The sequence below is a fragment of the Theobroma umbraticum genome, unplaced genomic scaffold (assembly GCF_002168275.2).
Source record: "Theobroma umbraticum cultivar Fairchild unplaced genomic scaffold, ASM216827v3 scaffold_67.0, whole genome shotgun sequence".
Taxonomy (NCBI): domain Eukaryota; kingdom Viridiplantae; phylum Streptophyta; class Magnoliopsida; order Malvales; family Malvaceae; genus Theobroma; species Theobroma umbraticum.
Window position 1 is genome coordinate 4,945,060 of NW_018397262.1, and position 16,459 is coordinate 4,961,518.

Here is a 16,459-nt window from a genome sequence, read left to right on the forward strand (position 1 = left end):
AGTATATAAATTTAAAAAATATAATTAATCAATGGTGAAAAATTCATATTTATATATCAAAAACTCACTTTATCTCTTACTAACGTTAGACCCATAACATTACAAACATGTTTTATTTCTAAAATATTCATAAAATTATGAGTTGCAAATTTTTATTTTTTATTGAAATTGAATTTAAATTGTATGTGCCAAAAAATTAAAAAATATATAAAAAAGAAAAAGAAGAGAAAACGGTGCGGTTTACCCATTAATGACTAGTAAATTACTACTAAAACCCCTCCGTTTTGGCCTCACAAAACCCCTTCTCTCTCTATATCTCTCTTTGTCTCCAACTTCTGTTGATCAACAACCACCTTCATCCGTTGTCCACCGCCTGCTCCGGCCGCCAGTAAGTCGCCCTGCCTTCTATTTCTTCTTTTGCTCTATCTGGGTTTTTCTTTATATTACTCAATCCTAGTATATATTATTGAGTAAAAGTTCATATAAATTCGAAGCTTTTCAGGAATTTGGTTTCTGGTCCTATATAAGTAAGTGTCTGTGTATATTTGTATATTGATGTAACATCAATTTTTTTATGGTGAAAACTGCTAATAATTCTATAAAAATTCAATTTTTTGGATGATTTTCAAACTCTCTGTATATGCATGATACATGCATGTCTTCATGTTTGTATGTATGTATGAATGTATGTATGTATGTATGTTTGTAAGTGAAAAAGTCATATGCATTTGTCAGTCCCTTTTCCTTGGGAAAGCAATAGAAAAGAAAAAAAAAATCTATTTTTATGGCATGTATGGTTGTACTCGAGAGCAAGAAAGGGAAACAGTTTTCTCTTTGCTGTTGTTTTAGAGTAAAGATACTTGTGGGTAACTAAAAATTGTGAAACAGTTTTTATGGAAGTAAAAACTGATGAAAACTGGGGAAATAACAAAAAGTTGTTCTTAGTTTTCCTGAAAGTTGTTTCTTTTGAGATGGTTAGCCGTGGGGGTGTTGTGATTTTGAGTACTACAAGCTGCTATTAATATGGGATTGCTAAACCTGGAGGTGGATTTTTCTTTCCTGATAAAATAACTTGTGGGGTGAGTGAAATAAAATGCGCTTTTCATCACTCTGTTTTTGGTTTAGTATGATGAATTATCAATACTTTGATTGCAATCATAATGATTGTAAAGACATTGTGCAAATCTATTTCCACTTTTTCATTGACATTTAGTCTATTCTAACTTACCTCCTATAAACCTTTTCTGAGCGCAGATGTTGAAGATATTATTTGTCTAAATTGCTTTTCTTTTCTTCAAGTCTTTTCTTCAAGTTTTTTGAGTGTTCACTACAATTTGTAGCTTTTTTCAGGCTATTTTAATGATCCGGGGGCAGGAGTAAGGCATATACCTGTTACAAAAACTGAGGTATATGTGACATTGACTCGGACATTTTGACATAGCTCGGTGATGGATTTTAAATTTAAAGGTATAGGCTGGGTGGGGGGCATTTACCAGAAGTTTGAAACACTGTGCAATGAGGTGGATAATATTGTGAGCCAGGTATAAATTCTTTGATTCAATTATGAGGGAAGCAGTTCTCTGTTTCCTCCCATCTTCATCTGCCATGCTGTGGTATCCCTTGGCTGAATGAAATTATGGGCAATCAGTTGTACTTGTACTTTATACAAGAATGCTTGGCTGGAAAATCTTTCATAATCTTGTAAATGGTTTTATCTGCAGGACACTGTCAAATATGTTGAAAACCAGGCACAAAATGTGGGTAAAAACATGAAGAGATTTTATTCTGATGTCATACATGATATACTGCCTCCTTTAAAATACGAGGGTCAAGGAGTAGCTTTGAAAAGAAGTGCCACAATTGATGTCTATGTTAAATCAAACACTGCTATTGAGGAAGATCACATAGACACTGTTGGTAAGCTAGCACATGTTGAGCCTGTTGTTGATCCTATTGAAAAACAGCTTGATCATGCTTTGAATGAACTTTGCCTTTCAGACCAACTTAGTACTCCAATTTCTGTTGATGCCCATGAGGGGGCAGAGTCTCACATAATATCAGGACAAGTTAATGATGATTTGAAAAATACAGTGAACATTGAAGAAAATTCCATAATGGAAAAAAAATCAGCATCTGAGGTACTAGAGTTGATTTCTCCTAGCGAGGAAGAACCCTTTGGAGCTTCACTGGGGAATGAGGGCATCGATTGTAATGATAAAAATTCATGTGAGGTTGTGGGTGAAGTTTCTCTTACCTTGTCAGTTCATGATTTGGAGTTTCAATCCACTCAAAAGGAGGGAACTGTTAACAATAATATTGCAGTTGATGTGGTCAACAAACAGCTTGATTGTGCTTTCAGTGAGCTTTGCCTTGTAGACCATCTAGATAACCCTAATTCTGCAGAGTCCCTTTTGAGGACAGAATATGTTACTTCAGAACAAGTTGCTGATGTTCTGAAAGATACAAACCCTGAAGTGAACAAAGAAGAAAATGACACAAGGGAAAAGCCTTCAGTATCTGAGGTGTCAGAGTTGATCTCTCCTGCTGAGAAAGAATCCTGTGGAGCTTCATTGTTGAGTGAGTTAACTGATTGTAAGGATAAAGAACCTTGTTGGGTTGAAGCTGAGGTTTCTCCTTCAACTTCAGTTCATGATGTGACAAAGCCTTCTGCATCTGATGTTTTGGAGTTGATCTCTTCTGTTGAGGAAGAATCTTTTGGAGCTTCATTGGTGCATGAGTTTGGTAATTGTAATGGTAAAAATTCATGTGTGGTTCTTGCTGATGTTTCTCCTGCAACTTTAGTTTGTGGTGGCCAAGATGCAAGAATAGTTAGGAATGACTTTGCAGATGACTCTGAGTTTGTCTCAGATGCTTCAGGTGGTATTACTTCTTCCAAAGTCGCATGTTCTGAGGAAAATATGGCTGAGGTTGGAGTTGATTCTTCTTGTGGTTCAGTATTGAAGGAATTGCATGAGAATTTTCCTGAAAACTTTCTTGCGGAAGCATTAGTTAATCATGACCCTGTTGATGTGGCTGGGTTGGTTTCTCACAATGTGCCTTCATCTTCCATGTTGACTCCACTTCTATCCAATGAGAAGAAGTTGATGGGAGCAGTATCAATTCCGTCTAATAATGACCTGTCCGTGGAATCACTTGGTTAGTATGCTGTTCTTATGTAATCATAAACATATATTTTGTGTCCTTATAAGTTAGTTTTAATCTCACTTGTAATTTGTCAGAAAATGATGCATCCAGAACTGTTAATGGTATAAAGTATCTGACTGGAATTTCAGGAAACAAAAATGTTTATTTTAGTGGTGAATCTACTCAACTTCAGGCATCAGATTCTTCTGATATTGGTATGTGAGAAAGATGCATAACTCGATAGCTTTCTTCTCTGCCCTCTTGTTAATTGTGTTACTCTGTCCTCAACTTTATTAATGTCAAATGTCAATAGCAGTAGTTGTAAGTATGATATCAATTATGGTGATAGTGGAGATGCAAACTGTACAATTTCAACCTTGCATGACATAATAATAATACGGATGTTTAACCTTCAGAAACTAGCTTTCTTTACATCAGTGGGCTTTTTCTGTCAATTGGGATACAAGGCCACTCTATGTCCAGTTATTTAATAATATGACTTTAAATATAAAGTTTCTGGAAAAAATTTGTGGGTAATATATTTAAATGGTTCAGTCATTTAGCAATGTGATTATAACAACTTTCAAAATAATCGCATATGTGTATGTTTCTAAAGTGTGAAGCACTAGTCTTTGCCAGTGATAAATGATTTCCTTAACCTTGTGCATTTTTGAAGGACTTGGTTTGCACCATACGCTAAAAATTTCCCTTTTAATATTAGCTTTTGATGCCCTCATTGGACTGAAAGAACTGTTGACCGGCGAACTTTAACTAATTCTTGACCTTCTTTAATTTTTAAAACCATACACAGGACCTATAAATGATTCCACTGATGATATCATAATTTCTTCCATGGAGACCATTGAATTGTCTGACGAGGTGAAGCTTGAGGATAGCTGTGTCATTATTGATAGCAGTGCACTTTATGCTGTCTCTCGTATAATGAGGAAACACAGATCATACAAGGTTTCTCTCTCTCTCTCTCTCTCTCACATACACACACACACACTCACATAGAGTCACATGCATTGACATCTTACTTTCCAACCTGAGAAAATGTTATAGCAATTCTCCAAATGAATTTTCTGGTTACTTAGTGTCAGAACATTCTTGGTGAATAAGTTGTTCACGATGAGAAACATTCGCAATGCGATTAGAAAGTTGATATTATGGTACTCTCTATATACAAGTTATTTGCCAAGTATTTGAAATACTTACAATTTGATAGTGATAGTTACTTTATTCATTTTCTTTTCTTTTTGTTTTTGTGAAGGTGCTAATGCAATTAAATTTTGTTTCAATTTTGTGGGAACCATGAGCAACAATTAATGGTGCTTTTAGATTAAAAAACAAAAATAGATAATCTTCACCCAGATTCTGAAATGGAAGGATTTAGAAGTTAATACTACATCAATTGAAATATATGGTTGAAGAAAGGGAAGTTAGAAATGAGGAATACTTGGTATGTGGAGGCCAACTATCTGTTTGAGACGTACATTTGTATATAGATGAATTTTAAGCTCCTCTTATGTTATGCTTTAGATAAATAGGACACAATTAGGATATCATATGCCATATCTAATAGCTTATTTATCTTCTATAATCTTTAGCTAATTTGATTTGCCTGCTGCTTTTTTTATTTTCTTTTAATAGAAAAGGATCCAGGACGCATTAACCTCAAAAACAAGGCTGACAAAGGAGTATGAGCAACTAGCAATTTGGTTTGGAGATGCGGACATGGGATCTAACCAAGATTTTTTACAAACTCGACGACCATCTTCCTCCACCACACCCTTGGAGTGCAAAAGTTTGCAAACAGAACTTGTATGTGATTCTGAGTGGGAACTCCTCTAAGTAAATAAAGAAACTAGGTTGGCTGGCTTCAACCAGATTCATTCTCAAGCCTTTGGCTCGTGCCATAAGAATGAGTTACACTGTGAATAATCATGTTCAAAGTTTAACATTATGTAAAGGTGTTTACAAATAAAAGGGCGGTTAACCATTCTGTCTTGTAAATGAAATAGTCTGTCATAAGTGCAGCAACATTTCACTTTTAACAGTACATATTATTTATATATCTCTTTCTTATACATACTGAGTAGCCTGGAGCCATTTTTTTTCTTCCTATTAAGCTTGATAGCTCTCTTGTTAATGAAAAGAATGAAATAGATGCCAATCACTAATTTTGGTATCAATATACATGCTTCCTTTTTTAGAAGCAATACTATTTTGGGGTTGTCCTGGCGAGGTTACAAAACGTTTTGGTAACTCTGCAACACATATGCAAACAAAATCTCATTCCATGTATCAGGTACTCCTGGTAAGCACCAATGAATGCAATCAGCAAAATTTTTTGGGTTAGCTCTCTGTTTCTTTGTCAAGAGTCTGCCCCTTCGTTCCCCAAAAACTGTTGTATGAGCATCTTTCCTGTATTCTGACAATTGGGTGATGTTCAAAAATGTGACATTGATTTTAAGTTCTTGTAAGATATCATGAATTATATCCATGATAGCTAGATTAGACCCTGTGCCCCAATATGAACCTTGGATCGGGTAAGACTCATTGAAGCAGTTTTCATTACTGCCTGGCTTCCATTCCCAACTCCTACAAAAGAAAATTTTACAATAATTACAAGTTTTATTCCCACTTTTGTGTTGTTCTCCTGACTAAACGAGAGGTCTAATCAAATATGGAAAACAGAGAGACCGGCCTTTGCTAGTTAAAGCCTTTAGCTCAGATGTGATGTCATGCAAACAGTAAAACTCACCACAAGTGTGTTGGGGACATACTCATGAAGAAGACCTTTTGTAAATGAGGATTAATGTTGGATTCTAGCCAATTTGCCCAAGTCTCCAATGCAATTCTGTAAGCTGTGGTGACATTGTATTCTTCGACATTGTCCATGGATCCGTAGCTGAAAGCAAATAACCAGAAAAAAGAAACTATTACCTTCTGTCAGGTTCCAAAATTTCTCCTCAATTTGAGAAGTTTCACAGCATAAAAACTTTCCAGTTTCCTTTTCCTGCCCCATGTTTTGACAGTGTAGGATTTTATGCCACAACTACTATGATGTCTTCAGTTCATTCTATGCTGTTCAAGAAACCGGCAACTGGTTGAAATTCCATGACAGCTTCTGACAGAAAAAACCTTGAGACAATGGCATTTGCATGATTCAAAATTATTATTATGTCTAGTATAACCTGGTTGATGTGCATATCTACTGAAACGCTTGGAAGAAAAGAAGAGAAACTAGACAGAAAGTGGTAGCCAGTACTTACGTAGCGTTGATCTGAGGTTTGTACATCCACCATACATAGCTCTCAAATACTAGGACATCAACTCCTTCCCAGCTCTTGCCATGTTTAGATATGGAGTCAAGGTTGACCAGCCGTTTTAGTACAGTATGATTCGTTGCATGATCTGAATTAGATTCCACAATGAATGGAGCCCAATAGTACTCAATTGATGCATTGTACTCCTGAAATCAAATCCGGAAATATTCCCAAGTTTATCAGAGGCAACCACAATAAAAAATCTGAAAAACTTGGGAACTATAATCAATGGAGATGAAGGTTAAGTACCTTAGCTTTAAAGATCTTCCTAGGAGGAACTCTCTGAAAGGATTTCTTCCCTTTGGGAATTACAGATTGTAACAAACAGACCATTGATTCAAATTGGGCTCTCTGAACTGAGTCTCCTATAAACATCAATCTTTTGTCCCTCAAAATGTCCAATAGCTTCAGTGGATCAAACCTGGAAGATCACAGAACATTTTAGATGCTTACAGCACAACTTTGGATAGTATCTGAATACCCTATTTGCTTTCAATGCGAGAACTTATTTTCTGCAATAAAACCATCACATCAATGGGATAAACTATAAACTATGTAACATAGATATTATAGATAGTATATCTATTTGCTTTTGCATTAATACATAATAGAATAAATTTATCATAACGACCAAGAATATTGTTATATAGAGTCTTAGTTAGGCCTCCCAAAGTAAAGCATCTGGATCCGCCAACATATATGTTGCTTTGACACTATTTTTCCTAATGCACCTATATCAGACAGATATCAAGATACCCTAAGGAGGATACAGATCCCAGGTGTGACCCTCCAAATAGAAAGGGAAGTCTGTATCTGAGTTCAAGCAGCATAGGCAAAGGAGATAGAATCAAATGCTTGCACAGGAACATACCTTGGTAGTTTGCATGCATTAGGCTGCCACCTCCAGTTTTGGTAGAAAGAATCAGGCCTGCCATTTTTCAGACAAGTAGTCTGCTTAACCAAGTAAGGGCAGCTTTTTTCTTTATAAAGAGGATATGACACATTGTCCCACACCCATTGCCCTTCAAACAGATTGCAACTATCATCCATCCGATCTTCTGGCAAAACAAAAACTGATTTCCTTTGCTTCTCTGGCTTGCCATAAAACTGAAAAACATAGCTTCTGCCACTCTTCAAGCTGTCAAAGACTAGTTGTGCTGTTCCTAGCACAAGCAGGGAAGCTAATAAAACAGGAAACAGTGATTGGATCCTTGCTGCAGATTGTGTCTTCATTGAGCCGAAGAGGATGGCAAAATTTTGTTGTATTTCCTTTGAGCTCATATGTTAGTTACAGTTTTCAATGTATTTGAAGGCTTGTCTTGAAACTTAAGCATCTAAACAAAAAAAAACAGAAAAATGCTCCATGTACCCACCAGTTGTTAGGACCAAGCTTAGGTAGCAGGTTAAGATATTCAAGTCTTCAGCACCAGTTAGAAGTTTATCATCATGAAGGAAAGTGGGTTTTCATTAAAATAAATAAAAAGAAATTTGCGTCCTCCCCACTCCCAACAGAGAATTATATTTCTTTCTAATTTCTATACTTTAAAAAAGGTGCAGCATCAAACTCCCCAAACTAGACTATGAACATCAGTTGTTGGTGGCTTTGAGTTTGCTGGTTCATGCTTTACAATCTTCCATACTTTCAGATCCTTTGGATTGTGACACTTCGGGGTTGGAAAACAGATTCAAGTGGAAACTTGAATGATGGATTAAGGCTTTTAGAAGTCATGGCCGAACTGATTGCCTTTTGGTCAGTTGGTCATAAATCCATGTGCGCCTTTCCTTGTCAATTAAAATTCTTAAGACCCCCTTTTTTACCTTTCTATTGATTATAATACACCCTTGCACCTTAACCATTTTTCAAGATAATTGCATTTATGAAACAGGATTATTTAAATTTATTTAGAGGAAAATCAAACTGAAACTCTCATTATGCCCTGCAATTTGGGCAATAAAGAGTTGGAAAATAAAATAAAAAAAAATACAAACATGAGTAGATTAATATATAATTTGAAAATCTCATTAAGTATCTATTTAATTTAATCATTTTGTTTAAAAAAGATAAATCAGATGTTTCGAACTCATATCAATATTAAATAAATAATATTTAAAAAAATTATAAATATAAATACTACATATCTTATAACGTTAATTTTTCTTTTTAAAAGATAATTTTGTGATATAGTAATATAAAAGTATATCGAATTTAAACTCGATTCACATCAAACATCTAACTAGAAATTTATTTATTAATAATTGTTATTCAAAAATTGAATGAGATTTTTAATAAATTAAAAATATATTTATGATAAAAAAATACTCTACGGATTAAACAAAGCTTAATATTTTTCTTTTTTTATTAAATAATAAAAAAGGAGAAGAATGACCAATTTTAACTTAAAAAAAAAAGAAGAGAAATCTTCCCTGTTCCCACTTCCGACCAAAAATCTAAAACTAAAACCCTGGATGAAACCTCACCCGCACTTCCCAGTTTAGCCCCAAGACAAGAGCAACAAACCTAAGACCTTTAAGCCCCTTGATATTCAAAAAGACCCAAAACCAAAAGGAAAAATCTCTGTCCACAACACCCATTTTGTAGAGATGATCCCGAGTGGAATTTACAGCCTTCGCAGCATCCGCTTGCCTCAAAAACCCATTTTTCCTTCACTTCTTCGTACTAGAAAAACCTTAACTACAACCTCAAGCTCTGTTTCTATCAACAAGAAGAAAGAGAAGAAAGAGAAGGTTATAGTAATATCAGGACCTACTGGGGCAGGGAAGAGTAGGCTTGCTTTGGAACTTGCAAAGCGTCTCAATGGTGAAATCATCAGTGCTGACTCTGTTCAGGTTACTTCAGTCATTAAAAAAAAAATTATTTGTTTGTTTGCTCTTTTTCATTTTGTGAAAGAAAAATGAAAAAGAAAAATTGGGTTTTTGTTTTGGTGCTGTTTGAGCTTGGTTTTTGTTTGTTTTGTTTGGTTACTGAGAAAATTTTTGGGTTTTAATTGTTTCTTAAGTATCGTTTATTCTCACTTTAAGTGGATTATTTAATATTGTTTTAATTGCAGGTTTATCGAGGTCTTGATGTTGGGTCTGCGAAGCCTTCTTCAAGTGATAGAAAGGTGCCTAATTATAGTATATTAGTACATGCTTTGCATTTTCCTTTACTACGATTTTCAACTTCTGGGTTATACATGGAAGGAAAAGATGATGACTTTCAAGTTTTAACATATTTCGCTGTTAATGTAATCTGCATTATTAGGTCCATGAAAATGTTTTGATTTTGATGCAAATAATAATGAATTTTTATACTAATGTGTGGAGGATTGAGTGTGTTTGTTTTGCTCTTTGAAGCTTTTGCATTTTGCTATGTTGTTGTACTTTGACAGTTTCATTACTCAATGGGCACTGTATTCCACACTTTCTAATTTTTTCAGTTCATAGTCTTTTAAACATATATGTCCTCTTCAGGTTGCACCTTTTTGGTTGAAGTAATGATTTCCGAACTCTTAGTGTATGAAGGCATTGATCCTTTTCCTTGTATAATTATCCCAAAAGAAAAAAGTGACTCCATATTCTTTACTAGTTAATTCTCATTCACATCATGCACTGTTTTGCCTGCGATGAAATCATTTATTTTGCCTGTGGGTTTTAAAAGTCTGAAAGTTCTCAAAACTTTGATGCATTTAGATTGAAGGATTTATGACTTTCAAATCTTCTTGCAGGAAGTGCCTCATCATCTGATTGACATATTGCACCCATCTGAAGGTACGTAGCTGCTGGTTCCAGGCTCCCAGCTAATGTCAATGAGGCATATTATGGCATCTTTTTATTTTCAGGTGAAATTTTGGTTCTGTATTTATGATTTACTTAACTGACTAAACATTTTTTTTCTATTCCAATGCAGACTATTCTGTAGGACAATTTTTTGAGGATGCTAGGCAAGTGACAAGAGATATACTTAATAGTGGCCGTGTTCCCATCGTTACGGGTGGGACTGGATTGTATTTGCGATGGTATGTTTCCACGTATCCTTTTGTATAGGTGAGCTTTTGATGAATTCTAGTTTCTTTTATCCAAACTAATTTTGTTGGATAGCAATTTGCATTTGCTGCTTAATTTTGGTCTCTCTCTCTCTCTCTCTCTTCTTTGCCCCCCACCTCTCTTTAGAGCACCTAGGGTAGCATTGATTCATGTTACGGTTTAAATATGTTGCAGAATCAGATTTTTCCTATTGGGACTTCATGTGTAGTTGAATTTTCTTGCTCAAAAGGTGCTGAAAAACAACCTAGATGGAGATATTCAATATTGTCTTGCTTTTGGAAATGTTAGGTTTATATATGGAAAGCCAGATGTTCCAAAGGCCTCTCTAGAAATTGCAGCTAAAGTATATTCCGAGCTTGCAGATTTTGAGAGACATGGGGACTGGGAGAATGCTGTGCAGTTGGTGGTCAAGGCGGGTGATCCAAAGGCCCAGTCTTTAGCTGCCAATGATTGGTATCGCTTACGGCGTAGCCTTGAGATAATCAGGGTATGATTGTTGAGATGATTTGACCTACATAGATCAATGGAAGTGTCTTTCTCTTCCTTCTGTCTCACTGTAAGAATGCACACACACACATAAAGCTCAGATGTCTTGAGAATAGGTGTTCATCTTTATTTGGTATCTTTTGGTGTGGCAGTCTAGTGGATCACCTCCATCTGCTTTTCAAATACCGTATAATTCTTTTAGACATCAAATTGATTCAAGTGAAACAACTGACTCTCATGACTTAAACTCTTCTGCTGATGCACCTGGGCAAGATACTGTGAAGGATTTGGACTACGAGTTCATTTGTTTTTTCCTCTCAAGCCCCAGGCTTGATCTCTATAGGTTGATTGATCTGCGGTGTGAACATATGCTTTCAGGTAGGTCATATTACTCTGATCTATGTCTTCTGTTTCTTTAGAATTTAAAGATTTTGTTTCTTAAGTTTGTGCGATGGATTCAATCATCTGCCTGTGAAATATGATTTGATTTTCAACAGATTTGACATTTTTCTTTGAGAAGAATGTTTTTATTTTATCATAATTTAAATAATTGGCTGGGTTATTAGTTTTATTATCAGGAAGCCTTGTGAATCTCATTTAGTAGTGGCTGTGTTTATGTGCAGTATTTTTTTTCCTTTGCTTAAAACAAACAACTCCTTACTGGTATTCAATTTATGTTGCTTGGCTTCGATTATAGAAACAGATGGTATTTTGTCTGAGGCTAGATGGCTTCTGGATACGGGTCTTCAACCTAATTCAAACTCTGCAACTCGAGCAATTGGTTACAGACAGGTTTATTTTTGTATGCTTTTTTCCTTTTTTTTTCCCTTTATGTTATGATGTGGAAACAATGGTACCTTTCTGATTCATTTCTTGTGCCTTAGAATAGGCTTATATTTATGAATTCCATCTAATGTGTTCCATGTCATTCCCTTGTAAAGTAACTATACAAAATCTGTTGAATAATTAGCTTCTTCTAAATTATGAGTTATAATGAAATTAAATGACAAAGTTAGTGAAAAAAAAAATCAAAGTTGAAGCCATATATCTTGAATCTAGCAGTCTAGCACAAGGCAAATGCATCTAATTACCTAATCAACAGTTTCTTCTATATCCTTCCTTTCATGTTCTAATAGCTAATGCTGTCTGACTTTGATTTCTAAAAGGCATCTTAAGTCTTGAACTGCTTAGTATGTAATATTGCTATACCTTGCAGCTGTGCAACTTCAACATCTTAATAGATTTCTAGTTAGGCCTCCAGCTATGAATGCTGATTTAATATGATTATGCACATTAAGAATTGGCTAAAAAATTCGTTACATTGCTCTCGTAGCTATACAATGTTTACTATTATGCTGTTTCTGGAATGCACAATTATCCTATTTAGTTCTTCGCTTGATTTTGCTGAATTTTTCTCTTTATTGGATATTTTATTTTGCTTTTCCAATGTCTGAAAAGAAATGGCAGGGCTCATTTGGTGTTTTATCATAAACTGATTTCAGGCAATGGAATACCTGTTGAGGTGTAGGGATGAAGGGGGCATTAGTTCCACCAGAGACTTCTATTACTTTTTGTCTGAATTTCAGAAAGCTTCCAGGTATTATTTTTATAACTTCATAGCAACACGGTTATTATTTTTACGTTGCAAATCTGAAGTTGTTTTGTAATGTCTGTCACATTGTACTTTTGATTTAATTATTAAGTTTGTGCAGCATTAAATTAGGTAAAACGTTAGTTAATTTCATCTTTTCATACATCAAATGCATTGACTTATGATACATACTTAAAAATGTATAATTAATTTTGAAATATGAGCTTTATCAAGTACAAAAACTGTATCCTGCGGGTATGATTTCAGTTACTCTTTATATGTTTTGTAGGAATTTTGCTAAAAGACAACTGACGTGGTTCCGTAATGAGCTTATTTATCGCTGGCTCAATGCTTCTCAACCACTGGTATTTCACTTGTAGCTTTGTTTCATTTTGTCAGTTAATAAAATCTTGCTTTCTACATTTTGTCAGATAATTAAATCATTATGTTAAGTGATAAATGACAATTCTTTTTCTATTTTTCCTTCCCACAATGCCTTTGTGAAACGAATTTTCTGATGTATGGTTTTTGGAGTCTGATATTTTTGTGATCTTGTATAGTCGTAGCTACAGAGCACTGAATGCTATACTTCATTGGTCTAGTTTAATCTCTTTTCATAAATTGCTACCAGGCCTTGCTTGAAGATTCTTTTGAAACCCTTTGAACCCATTTTCTAAAATCTTTAGAGCACAAATTTTCAGGAAAAGGTGCTTAACTTTGTTTACGATGCATACAATGACGAAAGTGGAACTTTAGATGTGCCCGAATCACTTAAAATGAAGAAAGATGTGTCAAACAGGCGAGAAGCTTCCGAACTAAAGGCCTATCGTACTAGAAACAGGTATAGCTTCAAAACAGAGAGTTGTGTGTGCATCTGTCTGTTTATATGTTTATATTTGTACAAAAGGGACATGCGCACACATGTGCATCTGATATGATTTGTTGTGTCTGTGATTTAAGAATCAGTTATAATTTTTTTCCCTTTTTTTTTCTTTTTTGATGATGAATATGAAGGCATTTTGTCAGCTGTGAAGATTGCTCAGATATTCTAGACTGGATAAGGAGAACTCAAGGGTGATGACATAAACTTGTTCTATCAGTTTGATGTGACTCCATTTTGGCCTTATAGAACTGGACTTCAGACATCCTTTTCGATAACCTCCAAGTTGTTTGCTAAGGTGAGATTCAGGACTAGGGCTTTCTAACAATCTGTTGAATCTTTCTTGAGTATTCTGTTTGCAACTTACTGATATTTTCCTGTAGGGGCGTCATTCATTCTGTCATCTAATCATTGTTTGAGAAGTCGGCTTCAGATGTTAAGCCATATTGAGAATGTACCAGGAAATGAAGGAACTTTGTGTAGTAGAGTTGATTTATTTCTGAGTATTTAAGTAAATATGGCGTTACCGGAAATAGATAGCCTCATTTGTTTACTAGATTGTCTGTCTATCCTTTTTTGTTCTTTTTTTTTCCTGCAATTTCAGGGACAGATTGCTTGTAGTAACATCAGATCAAGTAGATAAAGTTTTTGCTTGATGATTGTTAAACATCAGCGGTTCTTTCAATGTGTTTTCTGATACTGTAAATTTTCTGCTAAGGCTTTGCTGTTGTCATACTGTGGGGCTGGTGAATGTCATAAGCTTTTGCTGCAGTTTGTATACCAAGAACACTCTTCTGAGTTCCCTTCTTTTTCTTCTTTCTTGTGAGATAAATCTTTTAAAAAAATGGCAATCAGGCATCTTGAGCTTCTTGGTTGAGAAGTGGGGGAAGATGCCAATGGCCCAAATGCAGAATATTCCTCAATAGTAGTTGGGTCATCCGTAGCAATGATAGAAGGCATCTGTTCCCCAATGGCCTACCCATCCCCTAAAGCAGCCATGGCACTTGGCGCAGTTTAGCCCAGTTCTTAGGAATTCTCAAAAGTCTTGATTCTTATATTGTTTTTTCATAAAAATCAGTAGTCGTCTTCCCTACTGAGAGTACATATCTCAAGTAAAACTGTTTCTCACCCTATGTAACTTGACATCTCAGATGAAAGTACAGGTTTTCACCATACTGGATGATACTTCCTTTTGCTTTCTTCAAATCGTACCACACATTCACAAGCGGGAATTAAAAAAGATAAAAAATTTTATTAAAAAATAAATAATGCTGGCCTCTCGGCACTTCACTTTTTGCCAATCAAAGCTTTGAACTTAAGCCTTTGGAGTTTTGACCCAAACTGTAAAACAGTAAAAAGAGTACAAAGTCCACTCATTTTCATCACACCATTCATAAATACAAAACCCCAGACGTTTCCTCCTCCTCGAGCCTCTCAAACAAACCCGAAAAACCCTCCTCCAAAAAAGGTCTCATTTTTTCCAACTCTTCAGCTTCCAATACCATCTGCGAAAATGTTTCGATCCGTAGCTAGATCGGCCGCCGGAAAGCACCTCCTTCGCCGAGGATACGCCACTGACTCCGTTCCCGACCGGAAAGTTGCCGTCTTGGGCGCAGCGGGAGGGATCGGCCAGCCCTTGGCTCTACTCATGAAGCTTAACCCTCTTGTTTCTCAACTTGCTCTCTATGATATCGCCAACACTCCCGGGGTTGCCGCTGATGTCAGCCACATCAACACTAGATCTGAGGTCCATATAGAAAAAAAAAAACTCTTTTTTTGGATTGGAAAATTTGATTTATTTTAGATTTAATTTGTTTTTTTGAAGTTAAGTTCTTATTTTAAGCTATTTCTGATGTCGATTTTTGTCTTGATTTTTGTGTTTTAATGTTGGGTTATTTTCTTGGTTTTTTTTTCAGATTTTTATCTGATCATTATGCACGTGGTTTACTTTAATTTTTGTAGAATAGATCGATTGCTGATAAATGTAATCTTTTTTGTGAATGTCTTTATAGGAAAGCTGTAAATTGATCTAATATTTTCTGGATGGGGGTTCACCTGTAATGATTTAGTGTTTGATTCTCTATTCAAATTTGATTTCGCTAAGATGTTTTTGTCTGTTTGAAAGTGTATATGTGACTGTGTTGATACATCTGATTGCAATTTATTGGTTGCTATTTTGGACATGTGTAATTGGGTGTCTTTTGATATGGCTTGGTTACTTGATTTTGCTTGTTTTTCTTAAGGATTTAGGGTTTTAGAGTATTGGGTTCAGTTGTATGTTGATGTGAATGTGATTATCAGATGCATGTTGACGTCCATTGGACTGCTTTTTAGTCTCTGATTCAATGTTCATTACTTGTGTTTTTTTTTTTACAAAAAAGATATCTTTTTAGGAAATTTATGTGCTTGTGTAATTTCAGGATGTTTTATCAGTTTTTGATTACAAACTGTCTGGCATCTATGTGTGTGAGCTTGATATAGTTGTCTTAGTTTCATGCCATTTATCTATACATTTATATGTTTAATGTTCTATGCATTTAAGGCTTACCTGATTGTTTTTTGAGCTTTTTTTTTGTGTTTAGTGCTTTATCAGTTCATCCATTTAACTTTGATTCAGGTTCATGGATCAATCTTAAATTTGATTTAATTCAACTTTTCTTTCTATCTTGATCTTTTGACTTCGTTTTCTTTCTTCAGGTGTATGATCTGCTCTGATTCCTACTCATTTGATAATCTCATGTGTCTTGCCTTTTACTACCTTTATTCTTTTTTCCATCAGTTCTTTGGGGAAAAAAATTTCCAATTTATGTTCTTTTATGTGTTTGCTTTAGGTTGCTGGATATGTTGGTGAAGAGCAATTGGGGCAAGCTTTGGAGGGATCTGATGTTGTCATCATTCCAGCTGGGGTGCCAAGAAAGCCTGGTATGACACGTGATGATCTTTTTAACATCAATGCTGGAATCGTCAAGGGCTTATGCGCTG

At 35.2% G+C, this 16,459-nt stretch overlaps 4 protein-coding genes across 9 annotated transcripts in view; 3 read left to right on the top strand and 1 right to left on the bottom strand.

Annotated features, from left to right (window-relative positions):
- Positions 1–277: 277 nt before the first annotated feature.
- On the top strand, positions 278–5,234 carry LOC110419733 (uncharacterized). Of its 5 annotated transcripts, XM_021432827.1 has the most exons (7): positions 278–388; positions 1,351–1,541; positions 1,722–1,917; positions 1,999–3,156; positions 3,240–3,359; positions 3,956–4,110; positions 4,798–5,234. In XM_021432827.1, exons 2-7 carry the CDS (start codon positions 1,449–1,451, stop codon positions 4,996–4,998), a joined length of 1,923 nt encoding a protein of 640 aa, XP_021288502.1. In that variant the 5' UTR covers positions 278–388; positions 1,351–1,448; the 3' UTR covers positions 4,999–5,234. The 5 variants fall into 5 exon arrangements, with proteins under 5 accessions (XP_021288502.1, XP_021288498.1, XP_021288500.1 ...); XM_021432823.1 differs by having other exon boundaries at positions 1,722–3,156; XM_021432825.1 differs by having other exon boundaries at positions 1,722–3,156; positions 3,294–3,359.
- A 139-nt stretch (positions 5,235–5,373) lies between these two features.
- On the bottom strand, positions 5,374–7,821 carry TBL31 (trichome birefringence-like protein (DUF828)). The gene is made up of 5 exons (XM_021432829.2): positions 7,348–7,821; positions 6,726–6,897; positions 6,423–6,622; positions 5,912–6,058; positions 5,374–5,748 (listed from the first exon to the last, which is right to left on the bottom strand). Exons 1-5 carry the CDS (start codon positions 7,755–7,757, stop codon positions 5,394–5,396), a joined length of 1,284 nt encoding a protein of 427 aa, XP_021288504.1. The 5' UTR covers positions 7,758–7,821; the 3' UTR covers positions 5,374–5,393.
- Positions 7,822–8,901: 1,080 nt separating this feature from the next.
- On the top strand, positions 8,902–14,277 carry IPT9 (isopentenyltransferase 9). 2 transcript variants are annotated; one of them, XM_021431783.2, is made up of 12 exons: positions 8,902–9,323; positions 9,545–9,598; positions 10,202–10,244; positions 10,384–10,492; positions 10,809–11,007; positions 11,159–11,384; positions 11,704–11,798; positions 12,509–12,603; positions 12,887–12,962; positions 13,299–13,438; positions 13,612–13,775; positions 13,861–14,277. In XM_021431783.2, the coding sequence occupies exons 1-11, from the start codon at positions 9,078–9,080 to the stop codon at positions 13,673–13,675; spliced, it is 1,347 nt and encodes a 448-aa protein (XP_021287458.1). In that variant the 5' UTR covers positions 8,902–9,077; the 3' UTR covers positions 13,676–13,775; positions 13,861–14,277. The 2 variants fall into 2 exon arrangements, with proteins under 2 accessions (XP_021287458.1, XP_021287459.1); XM_021431784.2 differs by having other exon boundaries at positions 13,624–13,775.
- Positions 14,278–14,871: 594 nt separating this feature from the next.
- The window catches only part of LOC110418955 (malate dehydrogenase, mitochondrial), a 3,570-nt gene continuing 1,982 nt past the window's right edge, over positions 14,872–16,459 (top strand). The window contains exons 1-2 of the mRNA XM_021431785.2: positions 14,872–15,224; positions 16,309–16,459. The exon at positions 16,309–16,459 is cut by the window's right edge and continues 23 nt beyond it. Of these exons, the coding sequence (XP_021287460.1) occupies positions 14,991–15,224; positions 16,309–16,459 (385 nt within the window). The 5' untranslated portion in view covers positions 14,872–14,990. The remainder of the gene's footprint in view (positions 15,225–16,308) is intronic.

Bases quoted from the DNA above. Each gene is read 5' to 3' on its own strand.
- IPT9 (XM_021431783.2), top strand. From the start codon at position 9,078: ATGATCCCGAGTGGAATTTACAGCCTTCGCAGCATCCGCTTGCCTCAA. The intron at 11,008-11,158 runs GTATGATTGTTG...TTGGTGTGGCAG, and splicing joins GTAGCCTTGAGATAATCAGG to TCTAGTGGATCACCTCCATC. The intron at 12,604-12,886 runs GTATTATTTTTA...TATGTTTTGTAG, and splicing joins GAATTTCAGAAAGCTTCCAG to GAATTTTGCTAAAAGACAAC.
- LOC110419733 (XM_021432823.1), top strand. From the start codon at position 1,449: ATGGATTTTAAATTTAAAGGTATAGGCTGGGTGGGGGGCATTTACCAG. The intron at 1,542-1,721 runs GTATAAATTCTT...TTTTATCTGCAG, and splicing joins TGGATAATATTGTGAGCCAG to GACACTGTCAAATATGTTGA. The intron at 3,157-3,239 runs GTTAGTATGCTG...GTAATTTGTCAG, and splicing joins CCTGTCCGTGGAATCACTTG to AAAATGATGCATCCAGAACT.
- TBL31 (XM_021432829.2), bottom strand. From the start codon at position 7,757: ATGAGCTCAAAGGAAATACAACAAAATTTTGCCATCCTCTTCGGCTCA. The intron at 6,898-7,347 runs GTATGTTCCTGT...GTGATCTTCCAG, and splicing joins AATGCATGCAAACTACCAAG to GTTTGATCCACTGAAGCTAT. The intron at 6,623-6,725 runs GTACTTAACCTT...ATTTGATTTCAG, and splicing joins GGAAGATCTTTAAAGCTAAG to GAGTACAATGCATCAATTGA.